The sequence below is a fragment of the Dromaius novaehollandiae genome, chromosome 10, assembly GCF_036370855.1.
Source record: "Dromaius novaehollandiae isolate bDroNov1 chromosome 10, bDroNov1.hap1, whole genome shotgun sequence".
In the NCBI taxonomy this organism is placed as follows: domain Eukaryota; kingdom Metazoa; phylum Chordata; class Aves; order Casuariiformes; family Dromaiidae; genus Dromaius; species Dromaius novaehollandiae.
The window spans coordinates 17,187,604-17,214,021 of NC_088107.1; the positions used below are offsets into that span (position 1 = coordinate 17,187,604).

General features: G+C 50.9%; 1 protein-coding gene across 2 annotated transcripts in view; it reads right to left on the minus strand.

Annotated features, from left to right (window-relative positions):
- MYO1E (myosin IE) overlaps positions 1-26,418 on the minus strand; it is a 100,203-nt gene extending 73,785 nt beyond the window's left edge. Inside the window, exon 1 of one of the 2 annotated variants that reach the window (XM_064517454.1) lies at positions 26,163-26,418. In XM_064517454.1, coding sequence (XP_064373524.1) covers positions 26,163-26,387 — 225 coding nt within the window. In that variant the 5' untranslated portion in view covers positions 26,388-26,418. The remainder of the gene's footprint in view (positions 1-26,162) is intronic. The other variant, XM_064517455.1, reaches the window with a different exon arrangement.

A 26,418-nucleotide genomic window follows, 5' to 3' on the forward strand; every position in this document is an offset into this window, starting at 1 on the left:
CCTCCTCCTCCTCCAGCAGCCCCTTCCCCCGCCCCTCCTCCTCCTCCAGCAGCCCCTTCCCCCGCCCCTCCTCCTCCTCCTCCTCCAGCAGCCCCTTCCCCCGCCCCTCCTCCTCCTCCTCCAGCAGCCCCTTCCCCCGCCCCTCCTCCTCCTCCAGCAGCCCCTTCCCCCGCCCCTCCTCCTCCTCCAGCAGCCCCTTCCCCCGCCCCTCCTCCTCCTCCAGCAGCCCCTTCCCCCGCCCCTCCTCCTCCTCCAGCAGCCCCTTCCCCCGCCCCTCCTCCTCCTCCAGCAGCCCCTTCCCCCGCCCCTCCTCCTCCTCCTCCTCCAGCAGCCCCTTCCCCCGCCCCTCCTCCTCCTCCAGCAGCCCCTTCCCCCGCCCCTCCTCCTCCTCCTCCTCCAGCAGCCCCTTCCCCCGCCCCTCCTCCTCCTCCTCCAGCAGCCCCTTCCCCCGCCCCTCCTCCTCCTCCAGCAGCCCCTTCCCCCGCCCCTCCTCCTCCTCCTCCTCCAGCAGCCCCTTCCCCCGCCCCTCCTCCTCCTCCAGCAGCCCCTTCCCCCGCCCCTCCTCCTCCTCCAGCAGCCCCTTCCCCCGCCCCTCCTCCTCCTCCTCCTCCAGCAGCCCCTTCCCCCGCCCCTCCTCCTCCTCCTCCAGCAGCCCCTTCCCCCGCTCCTCCTCCTCCTCCAGCAGCCCCTTCCCCCGCCCCTCCTCCTCCAGCAGCCCCTTCCCCCGCTCCTCCTCCTCCTCCAGCAGCCCCTTCCCCCGCTCCTCCTCCTCCTCCAGCAGCCCCTTCCCCCGCCCCTCCTCCTCCTCCTCCAGCAGCCCCTTCCCCCGCCCCTCCTCCTCCTCCTCCAGCAGCCCCTTCCCCCGCCCCTCCTCCTCCTCCTCCAGCAGCCCCTTCCCCCGCTCCTCCTCCTCCTCCAGCAGCCCCTTCCCCCGCCCCTCCTCCTCCTCCTCCAGCAGCCCCTTCCCCCGCCCCTCCTCCTCCTCCAGCAGCCCCTTCCCCCGCCCCTCCTCCTCCTCCTCCAGCAGCCCCTTCCCCCGCCCCTCCTCCTCCTCCTCCTCCAGCAGCCCCTTCCCCCGCCCCTCCTCCTCCTCCAGCAGCCCCTTCCCCCGCCCCTCCTCCTCCTCCTCCAGCAGCCCCTTCCCCCGCTCCTCCTCCTCCTCCAGCAGCCCCTTCCCCCGCCCCTCCTCCTCCTCCTCCTCCAGCAGCCCCTTCCCCCGCCCCTCCTCCTCCTCCTCCTCCAGCAGCCCCTTCCCCCGCCCCTCCTCCTCCTCCTCCTCCAGCAGCCCCTTCCCCCGCCCCTCCTCCTCCTCCAGCAGCCCCTTCCCCCGCCCCTCCTCCTCCTCCTCCTCCAGCAGCCCCTTCCCCCGCCCCTCCTCCTCCTCCAGCAGCCCCTTCCCCCGCCCCTCCTCCTCCTCCAGCAGCCCCTTCCCCCGCCCCTCCTCCTCCTCCAGCAGCCCCTTCCCCCGCCCCTCCTCCTCCTCCAGCAGCCCCTTCCCCCGCCCCTCCTCCTCCTCCAGCAGCCCCTTCCCCCGCCCCTCCTCCTCCTCCTCCAGCAGCCCCTTCCCCCGCCCCTCCTCCTCCTCCAGCAGCCCCTTCCCCCGCTCCTCCTCCTCCTCCAGCAGCCCCTTCCCCCGCCCCTCCTCCTCCAGCAGCCCCTTCCCCCGCCCCTCCTCCTCCTCCAGCAGCCCCTTCCCCCGCCCCTCCTCCTCCTCCAGCAGCCCCTTCCCCCGCTCCTCCTCCTCCTCCTCCAGCAGCCCCTTCCCCCGCTCCTCCTCCTCCTCCAGCAGCCCCTTCCCCCGCTCCTCCTCCTCCTCCAGCAGCCCCTTCCCCCGCCCCTCCTCCTCCTCCAGCAGCCCCTTCCCCCGCCCCTCCTCCTCCTCCTCCAGCAGCCCCTTCCCCCGCCCCTCCTCCTCCTCCAGCAGCCCCTTCCCCCGCCCCTCCTCCTCCTCCTCCAGCAGCCCCTTCCCCCGCCCCTCCTCCTCCTCCAGCAGCCCCTTCCCCCGCCCCTCCTCCTCCTCCAGCAGCCCCTTCCCCCGCCCCTCCTCCTCCTCCTCCTCCAGCAGCCCCTTCCCCCGCTCCTCCTCCTCCTCCTCCTCCAGCAGCCCCTTCCCCCGCCCCTCCTCCTCCTCCAGCAGCCCCTTCCGAGAGGGTCCCGGGGCGACGCCCCCGCGCCGCTACAGCGTTCAGCTGCCTGGGACGGGCCTGCCTCCTGCCCGCGCAGCCCCGGGAGCGGGGCGAGGCGACCGCGCCGGGTCGCCCCAGGGCGGTGCCCTGCCACAAGGAGCGTTTCCAGCTCCTTGGCCAACCTCCCGGCTGCAGAACGTGCGGGCACCCCCGCAGCTCGTCCGCGCTTTGCCAGGGCTCTCCGCTCCTACGAGCCCCGCTGCAGCAGTCCGGCCTCGCCTCGGACTAAGCAGCCGCGTGAGGTTCTCCATGGCCAGGGCTGTGTAGGTGGTGCCTCCCCACCCCAGAGGTGACGCGGCGCGGGGGAGCCCCACGCCCCGCCGTCCTGCGGCACCCAGCCTGCAACCGGGAGGTGGGGGCGCCGGGAAAGGCCGCACAGCTAGCCGAGAGGCGGGCGCGCCGCCCTCCCCGCCCCCGCAGCGCGCTCTGCAGGGCAGGGGCAGCGCCTCGCCCTGGCGGGGGGAGGCCGGCGCACGGGCCGCTCGCTGCTTGCCGCGGCGCACGGGCGGCCGAGCGAGGGCCACGCACGGCGCGGGCCCCGGCACCGCGGCACCTCCCTGCTCACCGGCCGCGGGCGCTGGCGCGAAGGCCCGGGTCCGTGGCATTCAGAGCGTGCGCCTGAAGCAGAGCAGTCAGATTCGGAGATTAGGGTGGAGAGTCCATTTGATGCACCGGTTATCCCTCCTTTAATACGCTGATTAAACCTTTATTGTTTTAACTCTTTAAAACAATGCAGCCTTAATATTTATTTCAGTAAACAAATACTTCTTTGCTTAATTATTACATAAATACACAAAAGAAATGCTTTGAGCGTTCTGCTTCAGAAGTTATACACATATTTTGCCAAAGGACCAAATCCTGCAAGTTCACATCAACTCCCCAAAAGTCATTTTTAATTGAAAAGCAGCAGAAAGCAAGGTATTAGGAAAAGTAGCACAGGTCAGATCTCACACGCCTGCTGCCTCACGTGGCTGCCCCTTCCCTGGCTCAGCAGCGCTGCAGATCAGGCCAGAGCTGCAGAAGGGCCGAGCGTCTGCTCCTGGCGCAGGGGTCGGTGGTGGCCCCACCACGCCAAAGCTGAGCAGCACGTGCTTCCTGGTGCTCGGGGGCTCCCCGGCGCCCACAGTCCCCCCGGGAAGCAGGCGCCCTGGCCAGCCCGACAGCCGCCTCCTGCCTCGCCCTGCGGCAGGAACGCTCGTCAGACCCACGCAGCTCCCAGACCGCTCCAGGTCCTCAGGCAGGCAGGGAAGGAGCACGGCTAACCATCCCGGGAACGGAGAGCTCTTTCGGCTGCAGAGCACAGGGTGAGAGCAGCGGCAGCCTCAGCTGCGCAGGGTACGATGCACAAACAAGCTACACTGTGCCAGGGCAGGCAGGTCACAGCCGGAGCGCCTACAGCCTAGAGGGGTTCAACAACCTCCTCCTCCACAAGCATCAGCTGAAAACTTCTACTAGAAAGAGTGAAGGAAACTCACTTCAGCTGCACAGCTCACAAGCAATCGGCTCACTGAAGAGGGTTCCTTCCCTCTCTGTACTCAGCCCACTCGCGCATTGAAGAAAGCGACACTACTACTTACGTTACTCTTACAAGGAAAGTTATATTTGCCATTGTACCAATTTCCTAAAACAGTTTTGATTTGAGTCCAGCTCTGCAGCAGGGGCAGCTTGGAGAGCAACTCCACAGCAAAGAAATAGAGCACATATTTCAGCTTTTACAGAAGATCACAGCTTATTTTCATTAAAGGAATGTTTGTCTTCATTTACGTCATTGACTAGAAAGATACTGTAATAATAGCCAACATTAGAGAATGCTATTTCAACATTTTTCTGAGAAACAGCCTGCTTAAAATTTAGGGCTATCGTATCTTTTTCATGTCAGATCCCACGCGTCAAAAGATTTACTGTAACTTGTATTAAGCTCGTATCACTGCTCCCCTAGACTTTCACATTTCCCTAATAATCGCATAAGGCACCCAGCAAAATAAAGCTAAAAATGACTACCTGTGATCTCTACTGGCTAAGTGTCTAGCGACAGACAGTTCACAGCATCTTGCCAGTGAAGCTAATATCCCCAAAGGGGATGAACGTATGGAAATGCACTGGGAACACGAGGAGTTCGCTCTAGTGGAACACCACGGTTATTAACCGAATCACGCTAGGGAAGTGTCTGCTCCAAAAGATTTTAATATAGCTTTTTGTAACAGGTAGCAGACTGGGGTTTTATGGTTATCATGTAAGCTGCAACCATACAATGATCCCTGCAGCTGCAAAGTCTTCGGTAGAACAATCGCGGGCAGAATTTCACCTAACGAGTAAAGCGATCGTTAATATTTGTCTACAAAGGCAAACTTTTAGCACAGAAAGTGATCCCCCCCAGCTTGTTTTTTATATCTTAGAATGTTTATTGTAAATATTTAGCATTCAGATTCATTAGTGGAACAAGAAAACTAACGGAAAGCTAATTTAGACAGCTGGCTATATTTATAGCTGAAAGGTTTTTACCACATGTGCTGACAAACGATTTCATTTGTAAATCAGCTTTCTTCATATGTCTGCTATAGGAAACCAACACTATCAGGATACATACTAGACGCAGTCTCACAGATGTTGTATTGGCATAATTACGTTTCGGGCAGCGACGGCAGCCTAACGAGCTCTGAATGCACTCCGGTAGGCTTAAAAGACTTCAAACAGCGTGCTGCTTCACAAAGCCAGCGACTATCACCAGCGTTGGAGAAAATGCAAAATACCAAATTTGAATGTCTGTTACGCCCTGAAATTCGGTATCAGCATGATAAATAGACATAGGTTTCAAACTATTTCTGTTAAAGGGAAACTGAGTGGAGGGTTAAGTATCAGCTTTGAAGAAAAACTGCTGCACACCATTGCAGATATATTATTCAAGTTTTATTTAAAGGAATCTCTGAACTGGAGCAGTATGATGCTGTATTTTCTTTCCCCTTTAATCTTCCACCTGTGTGTCTGACTGACTTCCCGCCAAAGAGTTATTAGCATTTGCCTTTTTGAAGGCACCTCATTTAAGTAAAAGTTTGTTCCATTTAAACACTCAAGTATACTGAAATGATGCAAGTATTCAAAAACTGAAGCCCAAACCCAATAAATGATCCCCCCCAAATTTAATATTACAACTGTGATGCAAATCTGTACTGAGTATGATTTCACACTGTACAGTAGGTTCCCCTCTTCATCGCCATCTGCATCTCTACCGCCTTGCACATCACCCCTTTAAGTCTTCAAAAACTCTTCTGTTGTATAACTTGAAACACTATTAATCACCTACTTGTTCAGATTCCTTAACAGTAAAATAGGTTAGCATTTTACCCCTAAAGCAGAAGGCTAGTTAGCTTTTACCTTAACTGAACTCAAAACTCCATAATGAAAACTCAGAACAGGTGAAATGAGTCAAATCACCAGTTCCTTTTCTGAGGTTTGCAACTTGAGAAAACCAGAAACAAATTTCAGGTGTTAAACTGTGGCTGAAGACTTTGGCTTGCAGGCTTTGACATGAAACCAAGTTGCACTTTAATGCCTGCGACATATATTGCTTTCACTTTTGGGGCTTACTCAAACTCAGAGCTTTGAGTCAAAATTATAAGGATACAAACCCACAAGAACTAAAAAATTCATTTTAACTACAAACTAAAACCAGTTGAGTTTCATACAGCACTGAACTACTGCAAAACTCTGTTTATAATATCAACTTTTCATACAAGCTTAGCACTGCGATTCAGAAAAGACAGCTTCTTCCCTCCCATCCCTGCACAACTCGGGTACGGCAGATTAGCAGCATCTGCTTTATTTTCAGCTGCTACAGCTCATTGCACTCCATTGAAAGCCCTTATGAGACAACTTCACCTTCTTCTTGCAAGCTCTATATTTAAGCCATGGTTTGTGGTCCTTTTAAAATAAAATTTTGGCTCAAAAAGCTTACATGGCAGCTTGCTAAGCAACATATTCCTCATGACCCCATCAGAGCCACAGGACTGCCTTGGGTCTTTCAACTGCGCCACAGATGCTGCCTTTGACTCTGCCTTGCGGAAAGCACACAATTTCAAGTGACGCGCTGAAGACGTCACCCAAACGCAACACGCGTAGCTGCACCCAGAGCCCCCACCAGGTCCCTTGCAGCCGGGTGCCCCTCGGCTGTGCATCTCCACCATACAAGTGAGGCATGCAGACGGACAACAGCGGTATTTGGTTAATAGGTACCCATGAGAGTTAAACTCTGTTATTTCCATTGATCCTGCACAGGGCTGCCATGAACTGTGACAAACCCTTCGAATACACTTCTTCCACACCAGTTTCTTTGCCTTCCTCATACCTGAGCTAGAAACATTGAGAGATACCTGTAGCCTCGACTAAGAACTAGAGACAGAGGAAAAAAAATGCTACGTGTTGGAGAGCATCCCATGAGCAAGACCTGGGAGCAACTTCTTGAGAAGCAAGTATTGGCACTTTCCTGGTGCTGGCTCTAAGTGTTCAATACGCTGTATTACCCTGTGGGTGACCCTACACCTGCAGGCTCATCCCCAGGGCTTGCATCTCGGGCACTGGAAGGGACAAAGCTCCTTTATTTCATCTTCCGACTGCCACAGAGAGAAACCTGACCCTCCTCTCACCCAGCTCCCAGGCTTTGTTCCTCTTTCCCCGTGAGCAATCCTCACTCCCGTCTCAGCTGACCGTCGCTTTCTGCAACGGCAGCTGTCTGCAACTCATCTGCTTCTCGAGAGGGGTTCGAGAGCAGACAGATCTGAGCGCTGCTTAACCAACAGACCAGATTTTTATTTCATCCTTCTGCTACTTCGAAAAGTTAGGAACAGCCACAAAAATACTGCAGTTCCCTGCAGGCCACAACTACTGCATAGTATTTGGTGTTTTCCCAAAATAACCTGGCAATATATGATTACGTGAGATTCTTAGGCTGTAAAAACTAAGGTAGTGCTATAACTGCCGGAGCTTTGACCCATGATGTCTGAAGGCATGTGAGGGGATGCCAATGCACTGATGCAGCGTATGTTTCTACATTTGTCAGAGTGCTTTCATAAAAATCTATTTTCTTTCTTTAAAAAAAAGATTCAGTTACGAATTTACCAGGAAAATCCTGTCTAGCAACCTCAGGTGAGGGTTTTTTTTATTTTTTATTTGTAATCCCAAACAATTCCCCGGCACCGACAGCCTCAGTTACTGTGTGACAATGATTTACAATAAGACTGAGCTCTTCCCAGCCCACTTGATGCTATGGGAACCATCACTCCAGCACAGTCTGAAGCAGCCAACGCTCTGAAAGCTTTCAAAGGACAGAGATGACACATTTGATAGTTCGGCTTGTCTGGAGATATCAAACGTATTCCAACACTATTATTTACATGACTAAAGCACCAGACGGCCCAGGTCACAGACCAGTAGGCCACTGTCCTAGGAGCAATGCCACTGGCAGAATTACTCAGGAACTCATCGCCTGCCTGTTGTTGCCGCTTGCTCCCAACGGACCAGTAAATGCCCCACAACACCAGAGACAAGTGCTCAGCAATAGAGTTCAGTGCCTGGGTATCAGCTTTTAAAATACTGGTGACACTGAAGACTTTTGGAAGGAGAAAGCTTAGCCTCGCCACTACTTTTGCCTCTGAATAAACCTAATACGGAAAACTCCAGCCCAGCCCATTTTGTACTCAGGCTGTTCATACTTGACCACAGCATCCATACAAACCTGAAAACAAAGAAAAGGGCCTTTACTAAAAGGAAAAGGTCAGACTAGGGAAAAAAAAAAGAAAATGAAAAAGATGCATTTGGAACATTTTTTTCATGGAATATGAAAAAACACAGAAGAGAAAAAAAGATCTGGATGGCTCTCATGATGCAGCACTGAGGCCAGCCACAGCACCAGCCTTCACATGAACATAGCAGAGATTTTGCCAAGATGACATTTGTGTCTAAATGGTATTAACAAGAGCAGTGTTTTGTGAATAAAGGAACGTGCCTGGTAAGTCTTTTAATCAGATGCTTGAGGTTCTTTGGTGGCATAAATAATATCTAAACAAACTCAAACATGGATAATTCAAAAGCTAAAATTATTAAATGCATTTAAGGCTTTGAAAACATAATTTTTAATTATGTGTTCATAATTAGAAGCATTAACAAAGAACCATGAAATATCCAGGTATTTGTAATAGCTTGTCAACATACTTTGCCAGTTATACATGCTCCCCGCTCGGCTTTGCTGATGCCCAGCCGGCCTCCCTGGGCTTCGGAGCGGCACCGCCGGGCCCGTCCCAACTGGCTGCTCCCGCGGAGCGGGAAAGACGGACAATCCCGACGCAGCCGATCCACGTTTAAAGATCAACTGTCCTTCCAAGAAAGGAGCACATAGTTCACAGACCATGTTTTTATCTGCACATTTCAGAGAACCAACTAGCTGAAAACTTCAGTCCGCAGCACCGTGCAAGGAAGGACAGCTGTTCCTCTGCTCGCGGACTTGGATCCTTAAACCGCCCCGAGGCAGCCCTTCACAGCAAGGGAGACGGATACCGAAAAAACACAGCATCGCACAGAATTTTAACTTGTAGGATGTACAGAATAATTCATTACACAAACTGAAGACAGATGACAACTCCAACAACTGAGCACCCTTGAAAATCGTTGCTATGTTACTATTGTGATAATCTCACTTTTTTGTATCTCAGACTCACCCCATCTTTAATTCATGCAATTAACAAAAGCTGTTTGAGAACTTTCCATGTGAACTAAGGAAAAAGCCTCAGGAACAGAGATTTCTTTGGTTTAGTTTTTTCTAATGAAAAGGGAATAAACTAGCAGAAAGTGTTTTTCAGTGGAATTTCTAAGCCATTTATAACAATATAAAATGCCTCTTCTGTAGGTTGTATTGCATTTAAATGCAGAGACATTATCTGAAAACCTATATGCACTAGAGTACGTCATCTAGTTAAAAATAAATCTTGAAATATGTAGATGAACCTAGTTCGCTTTACAATTCCCTATTCAATGTTTAAGTTTTATATGCAGTACCAGAAAATCTCACTGCATACTTTCAGATCTCTACTGGTTTCACTTCAGTTAAAACCTAGCAGCTTTTTCACTAAATTAAATATGTAACACGTTATTTCCTTATATTACTCTAGCACTTAGAAACAGCTGTAGACCAGGACTGATATCGAGGGATAGCACACAGGTCAAAAATCATTCCCCTCCCTCCCTCCCCGCTTCTAACGCTGCTGGATAGAGCAGTGGCGCTCATCTGGGGTGGACCACGTACCTCCTCAAGGTCACCGGAGAGCAGCGTGCTCCAACCTATCCTGCCACACAACTAAAACATCCATTCAAGCATACGATGGAAAAGAAGCTGAAAGGCGTGAGTTACAGAATGGACTAACTGTCCCAGCAAACGAGGTGGGATGCGAGGCTGCAAGGGTGAGCATTTGGAGATGAAGGTTTGGGATTCCCACCCTTACTCTCAAAACCCCTGCTGAAGCCACTACACTCTTCGCTTTATTTGAAGTGTAGTAACTGAGGAAGACTTGTGTTTTCTACAAGGCCCCTTTAGTGAGCAGAGCTCTACTTATCACCTAGTGAAGCCCTAGGGCAAACAGGCACACACCAGGCATGCAACCCTCAACCATCCAAACCCTCTGCCTGTGCCTTTTCCCTTCCCCACAAAACGTTAATGCAAACAACCGTAAGTATGAATACCTATGTTGTGTGGCTAAGCATACCTCATTCAGTTAATACAAAAGCCTCTTAAAAGCCTGTAGATTAAAGAAATGAGCCATCAGATATGCAGATGTACTTCTGCACACTCCTTGTGCAGTGCCTGACTGCCAGAACCATTTAGTTTCCACTTTACTCACAATAAGCAAGCGCAGGAGGCAGCCTGCAGCTATCCTGCTTTGGGGTTTGCTCCTGTCAGATCTCATAACATTAAGCAAAGTTTGGCTTCCTCAGTATTTGCATGGGAGAGCAGCTAGGGAAGTCCAGGACTCTGCAGATAGTGATACTAGTAACCCAGTCACTGATGCTCTGAGTCAGTGATGGCCCACTGGTGCAGCAACAGGCTACCACCAAAGGGAAAAACCTCGCAGAACATGTCAGAGAGGTTTCAGCCACTTGTGGGGATTAAAGGAGCCTTGGAACATCTTGCAAGAAGAGATGTGTTAGCTCTGCACTCACGTCCTAAAGCAAGTCTATCGCTTTTAGGTGTAGTACTGACAGCCACTTGAAAAGATACTCTGCAGTTGAAACCGTACAGTCACAGGCTCCTGCGCCGGGACGGCAGGAAGGAAAGGGCTTCCCGCATCTTCTTTTGACACACACCTACGGTACGCGGAGCGCAGCTGATATCTAACACTAACTACTCCATAGATTCCTCTTAGAGATTTATTATCAGCGGTGTTTTGCCAACTTAGTGCTACTATACAAATTGCACAGCGTATATATTTCACTGCACTACTTTTAAGAAGGCTCCAACGCCCTGTAGCAGCTGCTGTAAGAAGCACTACAAAGATGAAAAATCGTTTTTCACCCGCTGTTGAAGCTGTCTGCTTCAGTACGCACACCGACCAAGTAGTAACACGACTGACTTGTATAAGCAGGTACATGAACAGAGATACCATCTGCACATCCATTTGCATCTCTACCACCTTACTGCAAAAAACAAAATAGGACTTCCTTGCCTCCGTGAAAAGTGTTTTATTGTAAACTTGCCTTTAGTATACATTAACATAGAGAACTGCACATTGTAAGAGGGACCAGAAGAACGGTTCAGTGTTTTCGCACGCCACTTCAGAGCTATTGCCTGGGCAAGGTTAAACTCGGGAGCATTTTCCTGTCTACGATGACAACCGGTAAACGTGTAACTGGCACATCGCGTCACATCACATACTAGTACGCTAACATTTGAGAGCGACCCGGAGCTCGTGCCAGAAGCGCAGGGAAGGGGGGCAAGGCCTCGGGACGCCCCGCGGCAGGCAGGGGCTCTGCCCAGGGCCGCTCCGCGCCGGGTGCCGCTGCGGCTGTGGGAGGCAGCTCGTGGGGGCCGAGGGCACGGGGCACCTTGGGGGGCCCCCCCACGTGCAGGCCGCGTACGGCCAGGGCAGGCGGCAGGTCGCTGGGAGCGAGGAGGAGCCTAAGTTCTGGTTCTAACCTCGCACAGGAGAAAGGTGCGAGACTGAGCCAGTTTCCTCAGCAATGCTGAAGGCCTGGACGTAGGCGGGTAAGGAATTACGGTGGAACCGAAGGAGCAGAGCTTCTCATGGGGATTGGGAGCGCTCGCCTAGATCAGACCGGGCTCACACCACCCCTCCCATCCAGGCCTCTCTGCCATCCCCTCTTAAACTCCTTATTCTTTCTTATTTGAGAGAGTAAGAGCTGTCATTCAGTCTATCGCAAACCAAGTCCTGTTGCCCAAAACAGGAGGCACGACGTGGTCTGGATAAGCCAGTTGTCACAATGGGCACAGGGTGCCAGCCCTTTCGCGCACAGTAGTTTACTTAGGCTCTCAACAGGGCTCCACAACGCAGGGGCTCTAGCAGCTATTAGGAATATGCCTGCTACACACATCCCCCGGCTCTTCCTTATTAAACCAGACCGGAGCAGCAGCGATGTCCACAGCGAGCGCGAGGCCTGGGGCCCCGCACCGCCGCGCGGCCCTGGCGCTTCCCAGGCAAGCTCTCGTACTGCCATTTAGCGAGACAGGAACACAGGAACAGGAATCCAGGGGAAAATAGGATGTTTAATACAGCTACAACTAGAGTAGATGGAAATAGAAAATATTCCCCCACCTGCTAGTTATGATTCTTTCATATGCTGATTTGCCATAATTTTGACCTGAAAGATGCACTTAAGATCGGAAACTGGGTAAAAAGTTATTTCCAAGTCCTCAGAACGGCAAAGATGACAATGTTTAATAACTGTTAGCTCCATGAAGATATTATGCCAAAAAAGGAAATGGCTCACCTTAGCGAGGTGGATTTCTCCCACCCGCTGCCAGAGTTTCAATTGGCTCAGAGCAAACGCACAACAACCCCTACAAGGACACGCTTAGCTGTGGGACTTAAAAACATCCTTCATTGTTCACCGTATCCTGTCCCCAGCTTGAACATAATTTTAGCTACTGAATCGGTGCCTTGTTTTGGCAATCAGCAGTGATATTAGCTTCCCTTTTGTTTTTTTTCCTGTTTGTACACCTGCACTCAAATAATGAGCGCGCAGCAACAGGAACAGTACTTTATAGTTAGCCTACTACTGCAGGTCTGCAACGGCAGACGGACAAAACCCCTCTTAGAGCCCTGGGAAAAAACAATTGCCTTAAGTTCTAACTTTAACATCTAATTGTATTCCTCATATTATATTTATTTTCTTGAAAGACTGGGCCTCTCAAAAGCCAGCTTTGGGACCTTAGCTCCTTGACAGCACCCCTTTTGAACACCCCCATTAGTGACCTTCTTTCCTGCCACGTACTGAAGAGCAGACCGGGAGGAGATCCCCGAGGCCTGAAGTGCGTTCTAGAAGCAGGGAGTTACCAGTGGTATTTTTGGCTGAAGTCTCTTTTCCACTGTATTTATGGGTGATTGAGTGGCTCTCGAGTACCAGAGATCCAGTACAAACCGTAAGAAGCAGGTTACGGTCACACTGACTGAAGTAGCCCGACTTGCTCCGTCCCTTCCAGTCCCCCGCTGGACTCCAGCCAGCCACAAGCCTGATGCGTACACACGAGGAAGAGCGCTTTCGATGGGTGCACGGCAGGGCTGGAGGAATTCCACATTTCTCTGGGTAGCCTTGTACCTTTTGCCTCTTTTCCCACATAGACCTCAGGCCGGCAACCCTTCTATTTGCTTGTGAAGAACATCCTACAAAAGGGAAAACCAGCCAAGGCGTCTCCGGGAAGAGGCTACCGAACCCGGAGGAGCCAGGGCGCGCAGAGCTGCAGCTGCTGAAGGCTCAGGCCAAGGGGCACGTCTGACGCAGCGTTCAGTGAACGACAAAAGGTGTTGACAAAGTGCCTATTAGGTGCCTATGAAGTACTGGCACCTGTTTTGATGCAGAGAATGAGGTAGAGATAAATCCATGCAGAAAAAACACATCAAAAGCTTCTTTCTCCAATAACTAATTATATATAAGCTAACAAAAAAAACAAAACAAAAAAACCCCAAAAAAACCAAAACCACCACACAACCACCCCCCCCAGCGCACACAGCAGCGTCAGCCTGCAGCTGCTGCCGGCCCCCCACCCGCAGGCACGAGGGCTGCTCGGCGGGCAGAGCCGCGAGCGCAGGCTGTGCACGGTGCTGCTGTTCTGAGCTCGCTGGTCTCAGCCCAAAGGAAAATCCTGCCGCGCATCAGGAGAGCATGCCTGCTGGCTCGTTGAATTTTAAATGTATTATATGCTGAGGACAGATCCATGTACTGGAAAAGGCACAAGCAACAAGCTACCTAATGGACTCATGCACAAAAATGCATCAGCCCATGTCATTAAGAGATTATCTGAACCAGAAAAAAAAAAAAAAAAACCCTCATGTCAGCAGGGGAGCACTCAAGGTGTGTCAGACTATATAGTTATTCATAATTCATTAATCATGGTGACAACATACTTCTCTCCATTACGTTCAAACCACTGCTTTCAGAACAGACTCACCAGAACATCATTAATGACTATGAGGTTCATGAAATACCTGCCTATGCAGCTCAGGAGTACAGGCTGTACCGGCAACATTGCCCAAATAGCCTTGCTTCAGCACTTGTCTTTTTCACATAATTAAGTCTGTTTTCAGAATAAACACTCCACGGTTCCTGCCCACAAAGACTTTCGGGATTGGAAAAAAGTTGTTTGATACCTCTATAAACTGATCCTGTCATCAAAACTGGGTTCAGGGAGAAAATTGTACTGTGGTCTGCTGTTCCGGGAGGGACCTTCAGGGTTCCCCCACCCCGAGACGTCCCTTTCTTCTCCAGGAGTGGAATTAGCTAGTCCTCTTGAGAACGCATCCGCAACAGCTTGATACTAGGCAGTCAGTCTGACACTTTATACAACTGAATTTTAGTTAGTCTAAGCAGAGACTGCAATACTTATTAAAAACACGAGGAGGTCAAGCTCAGGACTCCAAAAGTAAAGATCAAAATCTGCTCTCACAGAAATAATTGGAATTTTTATGACTAAGATATGTGGGAGCAGGTAAAAGTGTCATTAGCAGGGAGTATGTGTTTCTAGGATTACAATGCTTTCTTCTGAATAATACTGTATTCGCTTCTTTTTAAATATGGCTTTCTTTATTAGTGCCCAAGAAACCCAGCTTAGGGCTTGGGTCCCCTCCCAAAATCTGTACCAGGGTAACACACCATAACATGAGCCCATCCAAGTACAGGTCTCAAGAAAAGAGAAAAAGGAACAAGCGGAGAGATGCAACTGAAGCGTACACTCTCTTCACTCCTTCTGCTATCAGCGAGTAAAGGCTGAACACTTACTTTGCTAGAAGTACTTCGATGCTTCCACTAACTTCAATTCTACTCTTGTAGAATGTAACTTAAAATACACAGCTTTTAATGCACAGATCAATGCATTCACCGCTGTAGAACAAATACTTGTAGCATACAGTGATACAAGATATCATATTGCAAAGATGCAAAAGTGTTTATCTTGCTCTATTTTACTAACTCCATTAGTGCTACTTGACTGCTTAGCATCACTATAACTCCGTGTAGAAGACTGCATCATACGCAGCTACAAAGAAAACATGCCTGATGTGACCCTGTCAAGAATAACTCCTGGTTCCAGGAAGGCTACATTTTCCAAAAACACGGTATCACCTCTTTTCAGTGGACAGGGGTGTTCATTTTGTCTAGAATCATACCAAATATGGCAATGAGTGGCCAGTGTCCTGCTGTTTCCTCCCATGCGTTCTTAGAGTGAATCAAAGATAAAAATACAAAGTAAGCTACAGGAAGAAACCACTGCTGGTCATGAACTTATTCTGCATATTGAGATCAGGTCCCTGCGGACTGGGTGTGCCAGTATTTCAGGCATTAAGAGCTCTGGAACTAGAATTTCCCTTTACCACTAGAAAAGCTTTAAAAGGTAGTATTCATGGGAGCAGCTTTAAGACTTCGGAAGAAGTCAGCTGGGTAACTGACATTTAAGGTCAGTAATTCTTTTAAAATTAAATCTGTCTGTCAATGGAACCATACTATTCTCTACTTCTATATGGTGCTTCAAATTTAACCACTTTGTAGCCTCAAAAGGTTCATGCACTTCATTAACATATATTCCTGGGATGGAGGTCAAGGTCAATGAAAACTACAGTAAGTTCTGTAGAGAATATAAACTGTTTGAAGATAGCTTTAAACTAGAATAATTTCATCTCCTTCATTATTGTATGTACTTTCATTTGCCACAAGCAGAACCATGCCAGTTGTACCAACTGTTTTATCAACTACAGAGCATCATATAAGCCGATTTAACTGCTATTTAAAGCAAGTATCAAATTGAGCAAGTTATTTTCTCCACCACACTGAATCCAGTCCTCTACTGCTTTGTAGGTGCAAGTTATTATGCAGTGCTGTAAGACAACAGTGACAGCTGTAGACAAATATCTAGAAGCTGTTGAAGAACCCAGGCTAATGTTTTAATTACTGGAAGCAGTTGTTCAGACTTCAGGAAACCCAACGTTCGCCCCGAGGTCCACGCACTGGATGCTCTCGCGCTGTCAGGTGCTCTTGCACTGCTCGGGCACTCCAGTGATTTCCCCTGCTCTGCTCCAGGCACATCCCCAGCCTCTCTCATCTGAAAGTCATCACATCTGGAACTCTGTGGTTACAACCCAACACAGAGACAGAAAGCAAGCGTAACGTGGCCAAAAAACAAAAGCAGTGGACCTCTCCTACAATGAAGTCATTTTCCCTCCCCCAATAGAGCTCTAGTTTAAGTGGAACTCAAGTGTTTGTTTATTAAGGGCCAAATGCTGAATCAGATCTCCATGGGAGTAGGGGAGGTCGCATCAATCTCCATTTTGCCACAGAACAACACTGGATTTCTCTTCCTCCTCCTAAATGTGAAGCCTAACTCCACTTCCCCCCCCCCCCCAAAAAAAAAGAAAAAAAAAAGCGCCCACCACAAATGGCACAGTCAGTGTAACTGACTGCAACTCCAGCTGTTATGAGCAGCAAGTATTTGCTGATGCTCCATTCCTGAGAGCCAGGATCAACAACAGAACTAACGTGGGAGTTGGGTCCTCCGGGCACTCGGAGCAGTTGTCACCAAGGGGACTCTGCCTTCCACAGCTGATAAGCAGAACATAACAGCAGCCACCATCACAAACCCGCAGGACACACTGAGTCCCCGTCACCTCGCTGGAAGCAGAAACCATCCTCCTCACACAAGCCCTATCTGCTAGGAGGGGAAGAGACGCTTTGCCAAGCCAACAGCCGTTGCAGAGCCGGTGAAAGGCTCACTGCATGGAGACAGTTCAGGCTCAGCTTGGACCCAATGCACGCATTTTTAGTGCTCTGGCCATAAGCACCTCAGCAGCTTTAAGCAGCTGCTCTGTAGATACCACCAGGTCCATGCTTCCCCTTCCTCATCACCATCACCGATTGACTGCAAAAAAGTCACCCTATGCCAGTCTGTTCAAGTCTTGCAGGTTACACATAAAACAGCCACGATACCTTCAGAAACTGAGGGCACATTTGAATTGCCTTGCCCTGAGAAAGTTATTTTGATTTTTCCAGTGCAGAGATCAGAATGTTTTTTGTAGGAGTCTTTGGTTTGCTGAATCTAGCAATTATTGACCAATATAGTAGCTTCCAGTGTATATTTAAAGCTGGGGGGAAAGCACTGAAAAGGGCTTTGGAGTCTGCCAGAAAAACAGTACCAAGCCCTGGAAACATGGCTGAGCACAAGGCACAATTTTAAGTGGAAAGAAGTAAGCTGAAGTAATTCTGGACTTAGTGGGACTAAGTCTGCATTTTAATTCGTAAAGTCAAATATCTTTTTGTGGATGAAAGCAATTCAGAGTTCAGGAACAAGAAGTTTACTTGAGAACAGTTTCAGCAGGATATTAAATGGTATGTGGAATAGGAGCTCTATGTAATAAAATCATACACTGTAATATGTCAGAATAGTTTCACAGTATCCAGAATTTTAATTGACTGTGGTAGGAATGATGTCAGAAGTTTCAACAGAAGTACTGTGTGTGGTCCATAACCTGCTTCCATAAAATTAAACTATAGCATCAAGAATCAACATAAGAGTTACAGATACAAATATGATACAAGGGTCTAAATCCAATGGTAGATTCCACCAATTGGTCTGTCCTCTAGATGAACTAGTCCTGTATCACTAGAGCTTTCAAAAACCTCGGCTCTCCCGATCTATATTCGGATAGGATTTTGTAAGTGCCAATACCAAGACACATGGAGGAAGTACATGCACGGTTCATTTCCCTTGGCTTTATCAGAAAAAGCTACTGTAAAACGATTTCACAATTCAGACCAAGGGTACGCACTTTGGATTACTGGGAAATGTCCTTTAAGATTAGGTCTATGAAAGAGTACTCCTTCAATGTGGCTCTTCAAGATTGCTTTCACCTGGCAAATGGAATATTTTCCAGTTCACATCCCAGAACATCTGCAGTTAAGGCAGTCAAAAACTAGGTGATCAAAAGCTGTTCAGGTCATGCCAGAAGCAGCACAACAGCTCAAAGCCCAACAACAGTGCTAACTCTAGATATTTACAACGCTTACGCAAATCTTTGTCTTTGTTTTTTTAAAACCAAACTCCCCAGTAACTGCATACCAAAATAGTGATTAGAGTGCATAGGGGTTGTAATCCAAGAATATTATATGACTTTAAAAATGCTGGCAGCACTTGTTACAAGAAATTCAAATAAACTGTGTACGTCTTTACGAAGCTGGGAACACCGCAGGGTGAAGGAGGCAGAGCAAAGCCAGTCTGGAAGCGCAGAGGCACTGCACAGACTTGTACCCTTCCGGGCAGAAGGAAAAGAACAAAACAAGAGCAGACAAATTCATGACTCCCGCTTGGCACTGCAAGCGTATTACTGATAAAGTCGTCCTAATTTCCGTCTTTCTGTGTTCCTGCTATTAGTAAGATACAACTCAAAGCACAGGAAGACATAAGTCACTAAAAATAACAGCAAGCACGGGTGAACTGCCTAGAATTTAAAGCCTCACCGATGCAGTGCAACATCCAGCTGCAAAGAGCGGATCGCCCCGGGCGCAGGATCGGACCCCTGGCAGCAGGGCGTAGCACAGTAAGACACGAGCACGAAAGACGCAAAGTCTCGAGTGTTAAGAGCACTTGCCAGAACGGAGATGCCATGTTTTGGCAACGACAGCAGGCTGCCTTGTTCAGACTTGAACGTGGCTTCGATGCTTAAATTAGACACGGATGACAGCAGGGAGCTGGTCAGACTCAGGCTCAGCTGACGAAGGTGATTCAGTGAGGGGTTCTGCGCTGGCAACAAGAAACTCCTTCCCGCTTCCTGCGCAGGCACGAGTGCAGCGAGTCACCACGAGACTGCCGCTCCTGTCTGAGGGAGGCCAAACAAAACACTCCTCTCATTTAGAGGTGAGGTTGCTGAACAAAGTATCAAAACAGCTTCTAGAAGCACACGCTTTCGCTTAAACCATTCATGTTCAGTTTTTTCAACAAGGAAGCTGGCTAAGGAGATACCTACCTACCTACCACCGTCCCGCCGCAGCAGCCTGCTTCGGCGCCGCTCCCCGCCAGCCACGCGCGGCCTCCCGCGAGGGCCTTCCCTCGGGGCAGGCGACCGGGGAGCGGAGCCGCGGGGGGCTCACAGCCGCCCTGCGCTGCCGGCATGGCACGGCCCGCGAGCCGGGGCCGAGACCCGGAACTTCCTGCCACTCTTAGCTCACGTTTAGCAGTTGAATGCAATTTTAATAATTATTTTAATGGGTAGTTCCTTAGACTTGTGTAGATCCTCTTAAATATCAAGCATCTCTGAGGACATGCCTGACTCATGTTGTTCTTATCACCAGTATCTGTTTCCTTGGGAGCTCTCCCACCGGCTTCCTGTTTAAAAACACACACACACACGCAAACTTTCAAGTAAAGAGTTTTAGAAGTATAAGTAACAGTTTATGCACCTAGTTCCCCAGTGGTTTTACAAGCAGCTACATTTCTGTGTCTTCAGTGAAGACATGCTCGTCTACCCCACCTGCTAGGCTTTTGAGATTAAATAGTCTCAAGCTTAGATGTACTTTCTGCTGCATGTTATGGAGTCAGTAACCCTAATTACAGGTGTTTGATTTGCTTATTTTTATTAAATATACCTCACACAAATGAGTAAGGTCCAGTACACGGGAGTCCTTCACACCAGGAAACCTTTCCCTCACCACGGGCAGGACGCGGCGAAGGGCAGCGGCCAGACCCCAGCCGCCGGGCTGGCCTCCCAGGGGCGGCAGCAGCGCCGAGGGGCCGGGCCGGGCACGCCAGGAGCCCGTCAGCGGGCGGGGGAGGGAGGCTGGGGGTGAGGACGAGTCAGGGGAGCGCCGAGCCGCACCGCACTTGCTGGGCACGGCAGCGACGGGAGCAGGCGAGGGGCCAGGCGCTGCACAGGAAGGGCCGCCTACGAGGCGAGCGCAGCCCCGGCAGACCGGCTCCCCCGGGAGCGCAGCGCCCGCTCGCCCCACGGGGGCCCGCGCCATCGGGCCACGTAAAGGGCTAACCGACCTGTCGGAAGGACTGAGACAGCTCTTGGTCCTGATCCTAAGGCAGGCAGGAAGAATTATTTTCTTTGCCTCCTGCCATTTGTTCCTCTGATATAAATAATACTTTTATTCCCATGTATTAGAAATACTAGCAGCCAATTAACACACAACAGCTATCAAACACGGTCCTTTGGATACAGCAGTCTCAAACGAACAAGCAGCCCACATAGCTGCAATCTCTGTCCACACCCAAGTGGTGAAAGAGCCACTTCCACGGGGAATTTAATGGTGGCCCCTGGCCAGCGACCAGCGTTATCCAGAGAAGCCCCTCGGCGTGCGATAGGGGAGCGGGGACGTGGCCCAGCCCCGGCAGAGGAGGAAACACGTAACAGCACCGCAGCGCGCTTCCCCAGGAGGTTTACTCTCATGTGCTGCCGTAAGCCCTTGTTGCACATATCCAAAACGAGATTTCAACTAGATAGTCCCGTGGCCTAAGGGGGCTTCACGTGGAAGGTTAGCAATAGAGCAAGCCAGCATCTTCGTGCCAAAGCCTACGCCTGGCAATTCCAGTGCATGCCGAGGGACTGGAGTTTTCCACCTGCTTATTTCTGTAAGATAACTGTATACACACTCTTCCCAGGTCTGAGACTTGCTTCTTCGACTTTCTCCCAGAAGAAGAGCCATTTTAATTAAGCGCAGAAATCCCTTCCCAACAGCTCTTAGAGCCTCCCAGCTCCAGCACTCCACTGAGCTCGAGCCCGGGCCCTACGAAAGCAGACCGAGGGCGGTTGTTCGAGCAGTGCTTTGGGAAACTCGACAGGGAAGCAGACCGATTTGTCACTTAAGCCACGTACCATGGCAGCAACCAGAACCAAAGCGTAAGCAAAACGTGACAACAGATAAGCTGACACAGTACGGCAGATCCCAGGCTGGTCTGGCCCAGGACCACAGTGATTTATACCAGGACACTCCGTATTTAACATGCTAAGCCCACTCCTAGGGTCACCCAGGGTCCTTGGGAGAGGAAAGATGGCTCCCCACCTTTTTGCTCCTTTCCCCACCAGATGTAGCAATTGAAACCAATTAAGATTTATCAATACAAAGGATTATTTTGTAGCTCTGAAGATATTTATGACCTCTATCTGTACATTTAGTCACACACACATACTGTATTATACAGCAATTGGAAGCATGCAGGCAACTCCTGCTTCTTTATGTTGAAGCTGGGAGCAGAGAAATACATAAAGTTTTATTCTTTGCTATCACTTGATTAGAGCAGCGTGTGACCCTTCAGATCACTGTCACCTATACCCCGTCTAATTCCTAGAAGGAGGGAAGAGATCAGAATGGTATTTCTGAAAGAAATTTTAAATGATTACAAAAAGCTGAGAATTAGCACTCCTCTAAAGAGATAGGCAACTTCTCAATGCCTCAAGTAGGGAAAAAAATACCCTTCACATTACAGCAAGAATGTTAAGATTACTACGGAAAACTTTCCAGGGAGCAGATTATTTTCACTTGACAACCTGTCACAGGCTGGCAGTCACTACAGCTCCAGGGCTTGCTTTCACTTCCAGCCCTCCCCCCACGTACCAGTGCTTTAAGAGTAGGCAGGAAGACGGGGGCAAGTTATCCCTGACTTCAAGTCAAGAAAGTGGCTGTGAAGAGTTTAGTTACAAACGACTAACGGCACTGTTACCCCAGTTCCCTCACCATAAACTAAGTACGTACCGAGGGGGGAGGAACGGGACTCCGGAAGGCAAAAAACTTATGGGAAAAATGCTGCCGATGCGCGTATACACACAATTACATGCTGCTTTTTTCACCTGCAAAAGCTGCGTTTAGGCAACATTCTGCCTACATTACTCTCATTAGAAGAGTGCCCTAACATGCTATATATTCATTAACTGTTCTAGAAGTCCGGACAAGGAAGACACAAAGACACGCGCACAGTATAAACTTAAAAACAAAACACACCAAGAATGAATCATTAGTTTTGCTATTGAACATGCTACTGTGTTTTATTCCATGTATCAGCCAGCCACGAACAACATGCAGCTGGAAGATTTCTCCATGAATGCACCTCTAGCCGTAATGCAAAGCACATGCTATTACCCTCTCTGCTACTCCGCACTTGGCAGAGAGCAGGCTCACAGCTAACGCTACTGTCTGCACCACCAGACAGAAACACACCCTTCCAGCACAGCGGCAGAGCGGCCTGCCTGCAAATTTCCTACAGGAAAGAGACCTAGGACAGTGCTACGAGGTCCCAGTTCACATTGCCTATTTCAAGACCAAGTCCTAAAGCCTAGCAACCTGTTTTCTCCTTTCTAGACTGTCACAGGCACTACATGTAATCAAGACACGCTCAGCATCTTGCTGGACTGGGCTATAAGTATTTGACCTCTACTGATATTAAGCAGCATAGAGCTGCCAGAAAAAAAGCGTTCCTTTTCAAACAACCAGCTCGCCTTCCCTCTTGTTAGAGAGGGGATAAAAGAACAGGCAGCCACCAAATAAATACACCAGATGCAACGCACACACTGACTGCAGCACTACGCTTTGAAATGCTGGCTAACACCAATGCGTGAACACATGGGTTTGTTTGACATAAGTGAGCCGGACGACCTTGGCTTGGCCAGTGCCTCGTAAGGCACTCCACACACTGCCGACCCCGTTTTCCACGGGACCGCTCCCTTCTCGCTCTTCCCTGCCACAAACTGGGAACCGGTACCAATGTAAAATAGAGATTATGCAAAAGCAGGCAAAGTTGATCACTGATGAATTGTGGGGTTGTTTTCTTAACTATGGAAGCAGTTTATGCCTTAGCAACAGCAATAGTATAATGTTTCCTCATTGACATCAAATATTTTATCCTTACAAGCAGAAAGCCAAATCCAGCTGACAGCACTCAGGGGAACCATCTTTTATTGAAGGCTACCGAACTACTCTAAGTGCAAGGTTCAAGACTGAATCCTTACCACATTATTAATACAAAAAGGGTTTTTATTTTTCTACCACAACTCGGATTCTCTAGCCAGCTCCAAACAGGACAGGCTAGGGAAGGCTTTCCAATGCAACGCAGCAAGAGACGTAACAGCACTATGAAGGTCAGATGAAAGTCATTTCAAACTCGCATCATAAAACCAGAAGCCACAAAGTTTGCCTGATCTTATGCTTGACTCCATGCAAGTTCCAGCTCAGTGTTGCTGGAAGGTTTCCTGAGCATTAAGGATCCAGTCCTTCACTGAACTGGTGCTATTTTATGCTTTCATAATATAAATTTTTGAAGACTTACAAGTTGCAGCTAAGCTGCTAAGAGGCTCTAGTTTGTTTGGAATTAAAGAATTAAAGTGGCTAGTTAACACGACACATGCATGCGCGTAGGGCTGGGAGAGCAGACCACACAGCGCTCGGGTGAGCGACACAAGGGTTTTGCAGGACTGGGTCTGCGACGAAGTCGCCCCCGCAGTGAACTAGGCATTTGTTTCCTTCATGTAGGTAAGGAGAAAACCCAAGAGGTGTACCTGCAGCACTTTCAAGAAATAGCCTAGCGAGAGAAGCTGGCCTGGGCGAGAAGCCCGCACGATAAGCCACACTGCTCTCCGCAGGGACACGGCATCTCACGGGAAGTAGGCGCTCTCCCCACGCAGGTCCTTGCTTGGAGCATTCAGACAACAAACATCAGGACAAGTGACCCGAGCACTCAAATCTCAGTTTATGGCATCTTTTACAAGTTGTCAAGTGTTTCTTAAAACTGTCAGCTTTAATATACTTTGGCTGCGCTGACTGTTGCTCGCTCCCACCTCATACAGCCACATAACAGCTCACCCATTCCATGTCTGCAAGACTCCCCCTGAGACCATACTGTTCACCAGATACAGGTATCGACCCAGAATAAAAATAAACCGGCAAAAAAGCGCTTACATATCGCTAGACTGCATACGGCTGCGGAGCCCCACGGGCGGGCAGCCCTGCGGGAGGAAGGCACGGCGGCACAGAGGCCAGAGGAGGAGGCACATTTAAGCTACATCACCTGCAGGTGCTCTGCTCCGGCAGCCCCAGGGCATCCAACAAGGCCGCGGGCAGCGTCCGCAGGGGCTCGGGGCGCTGCCGTGGGGCCTGGCAGCACCGGCGAGGGTCACTCCCAAGCCACGGGGCCCGCAGGCAACACGGCGCTCGCGGCGCTCGCTCCCAAACATCGGCTTTCTTCTCCCCTCCCATAGAGATCAAAATAGCCAAGATAAGAGCTTTTACCAGCTCCCTTATTTTCCACAGCACATGCAGAACCAGAGCAAAGTTTCAGGACATCAGCGCTGTGATTCATGCTCTTAAGCAGCCATGGCAAATACAGGTAATCCCGGCAGCTCCCCGCTGTAAAGTGCTACCTTGGAACGATTAGCAAGCAAACAGTGGTTTAGCCAAAGTCCTTAGGAAAGGTGGGGTTTTGTTGTTTTGTTTTAAACCAGCAGTCTGCCCTGGTTGTGATCATTCTAGTTTGCTTAAGGATAATCTTCAAAGTTCAGTTCATGTCACCTTGAAACATCTCATCATTGTTTTGCTCAAGAATACTGAAACACTTAATAATTTAGTTAAATATTATACAATAATGAGTTTTAAAATCCCAAGATCTTGATTTTGAATAGATATCCCTTTTTTCCTTTACAAGAACTTCCTCAGGAAAATACTTTTGTCTTTGGATGATAAGAAAAGTTCAACAAGGAAAGGCCTTTTTCCTCATTTTCTACATAAATCACTGGAAATCTTAGCCCCTAGCTTATAACGTAGGAATTTACCTCCTTTACTGAAGGCAAGGGATTTGGCCACATGCCCCGCAAGCACCCTGTGAAGCGGCAGGTACTGCAGGTCATACAGCATAAATAAGTTGCTGTGTGCCCCCACCAGTACTGGGACCAAGTGCACAAAACACCTACGACACAACAAAAATAGCGACTACGAAGCAGTAACAGCGTTCTTGCTGCAAACAGATGAATTTATGATATCCACCAGACAGTGACGCACGGCTGCTGCCACAGGTATCTCTGACACCGCAAAGCCCGGGGAGCAAAGGTCACGGTTACAGGCTCATTGGAACCACCTGGCCCGAAAATCAGCTCACAGGGATCACAGGCACCGCCTCAGCCCCGGCTCCCAACCACAGCAGGACTCCAAGGGCCGGTGGTATTCACTGCCCCCATCTGCGGTAGCGGTTTCAGCCTCCTGCCCCTAAAACGCTCTAGTTTAGAGGTCTGCGTTCACCACAGGAGCAGCCTGGCACAAGCCTACTGCTCCCAGAGTAGGAGCTGGTGGGAGAAGGGCATCCTTCAAACTGCATCGCGTGTGAGGGGCCCAGCGTCAACTGCACTCTTAGTTAGAGGCAAGAAATTAGAGTCAATAAATGGAGCTCCGAGTACGCGAGGACAAGGTCAGTCAGTCTTCAAACACGGTTTAGCTTCAGCGGGAACGACGCAAAAGCCTTCTGCGCGCCCGAGCTCCCAGCTCTTCGGGACACGACTTCAGAACCAAGCTTTGAGCGCGCTACCCACGCGAGGGCTGCAGCTCCCGGCCTGGCTCGCTACCACACAGCACGTTTCACCGCTTACCCTAAACTCTGAGGTAATGTTTAAATAAACACGGTACCCGCCTGTCGCACGGCTGCTTATCTGCAGCGCTTGAGCACGAAAGCGGCGCCTAGGCAGCAGCAGCAGCCAGTCGGTAGCAGCCGGCCAGCCCCACCTGCTCCCCCCGCTCCCCCGCGGCCGCCCAGCCCCGCCGTGCGGCAGCCGCGCTCGGGGAGCGGCGCGGGCGCAGCCCCCGCCCCCACCGGCACCGGCACCGGCCGCGGAGGGGCCCGGAGCGTGGGAGCCGAGCTGCGGCGCCGCCCCAGCCCTGAGCGGGCCGGGCGCCCCCGGGCTCCAGGGCGAGAGGGGCGCGCAGCCACCCGCGAACCGCGCCGGCCCCGCAAACGCGCCGGAGCCGCCCGCCAGGCGCCGGCAGCGCCGCTCCCCCACGCGCGGCCGCGGCCCCCGCCCCGCAGCACCCGCCCGGGGGCTCCCGCACGGCTCCGCCCCGCTCCGGCGGCGCCGGGTCCCCAGCGGGGGCCAGAGAGGAAAAAACCCCAGGAAACAAGCCCAAACTCCCAGAGCAGACGGCGCAGAGCACCGCGCCGCGCAGCCCCCCGCCCGCAGCCCCGGCAGCCCGACCCGACCCGACCCGCGCCGTGCCGTGCCGCGCCGCGCCGTGCCGTGCCGTGCCTACCATGGCGACGCCGCGCCGCTGCCCGCCGCTCCGCTCAGACTCGCCGGCGCCCCGGCACGGACGGACGGACGGCGCGAGCCCGCCCTCCCGCGCGCGCAGCTCCCCGGCGGGGAGGGGAGGGGGAGGGCCAGGAGCGGCGGGGCGGGCGAGGTGGGCGGGGGCCGGAGCGTGGGGGCGGGGGGGGCAGCGGCTGCCCCGTGCCGGCCGCAAGCGCCATGTGTCCATAAATGGAGAACTCGCCGGGCGCAGCCAATGG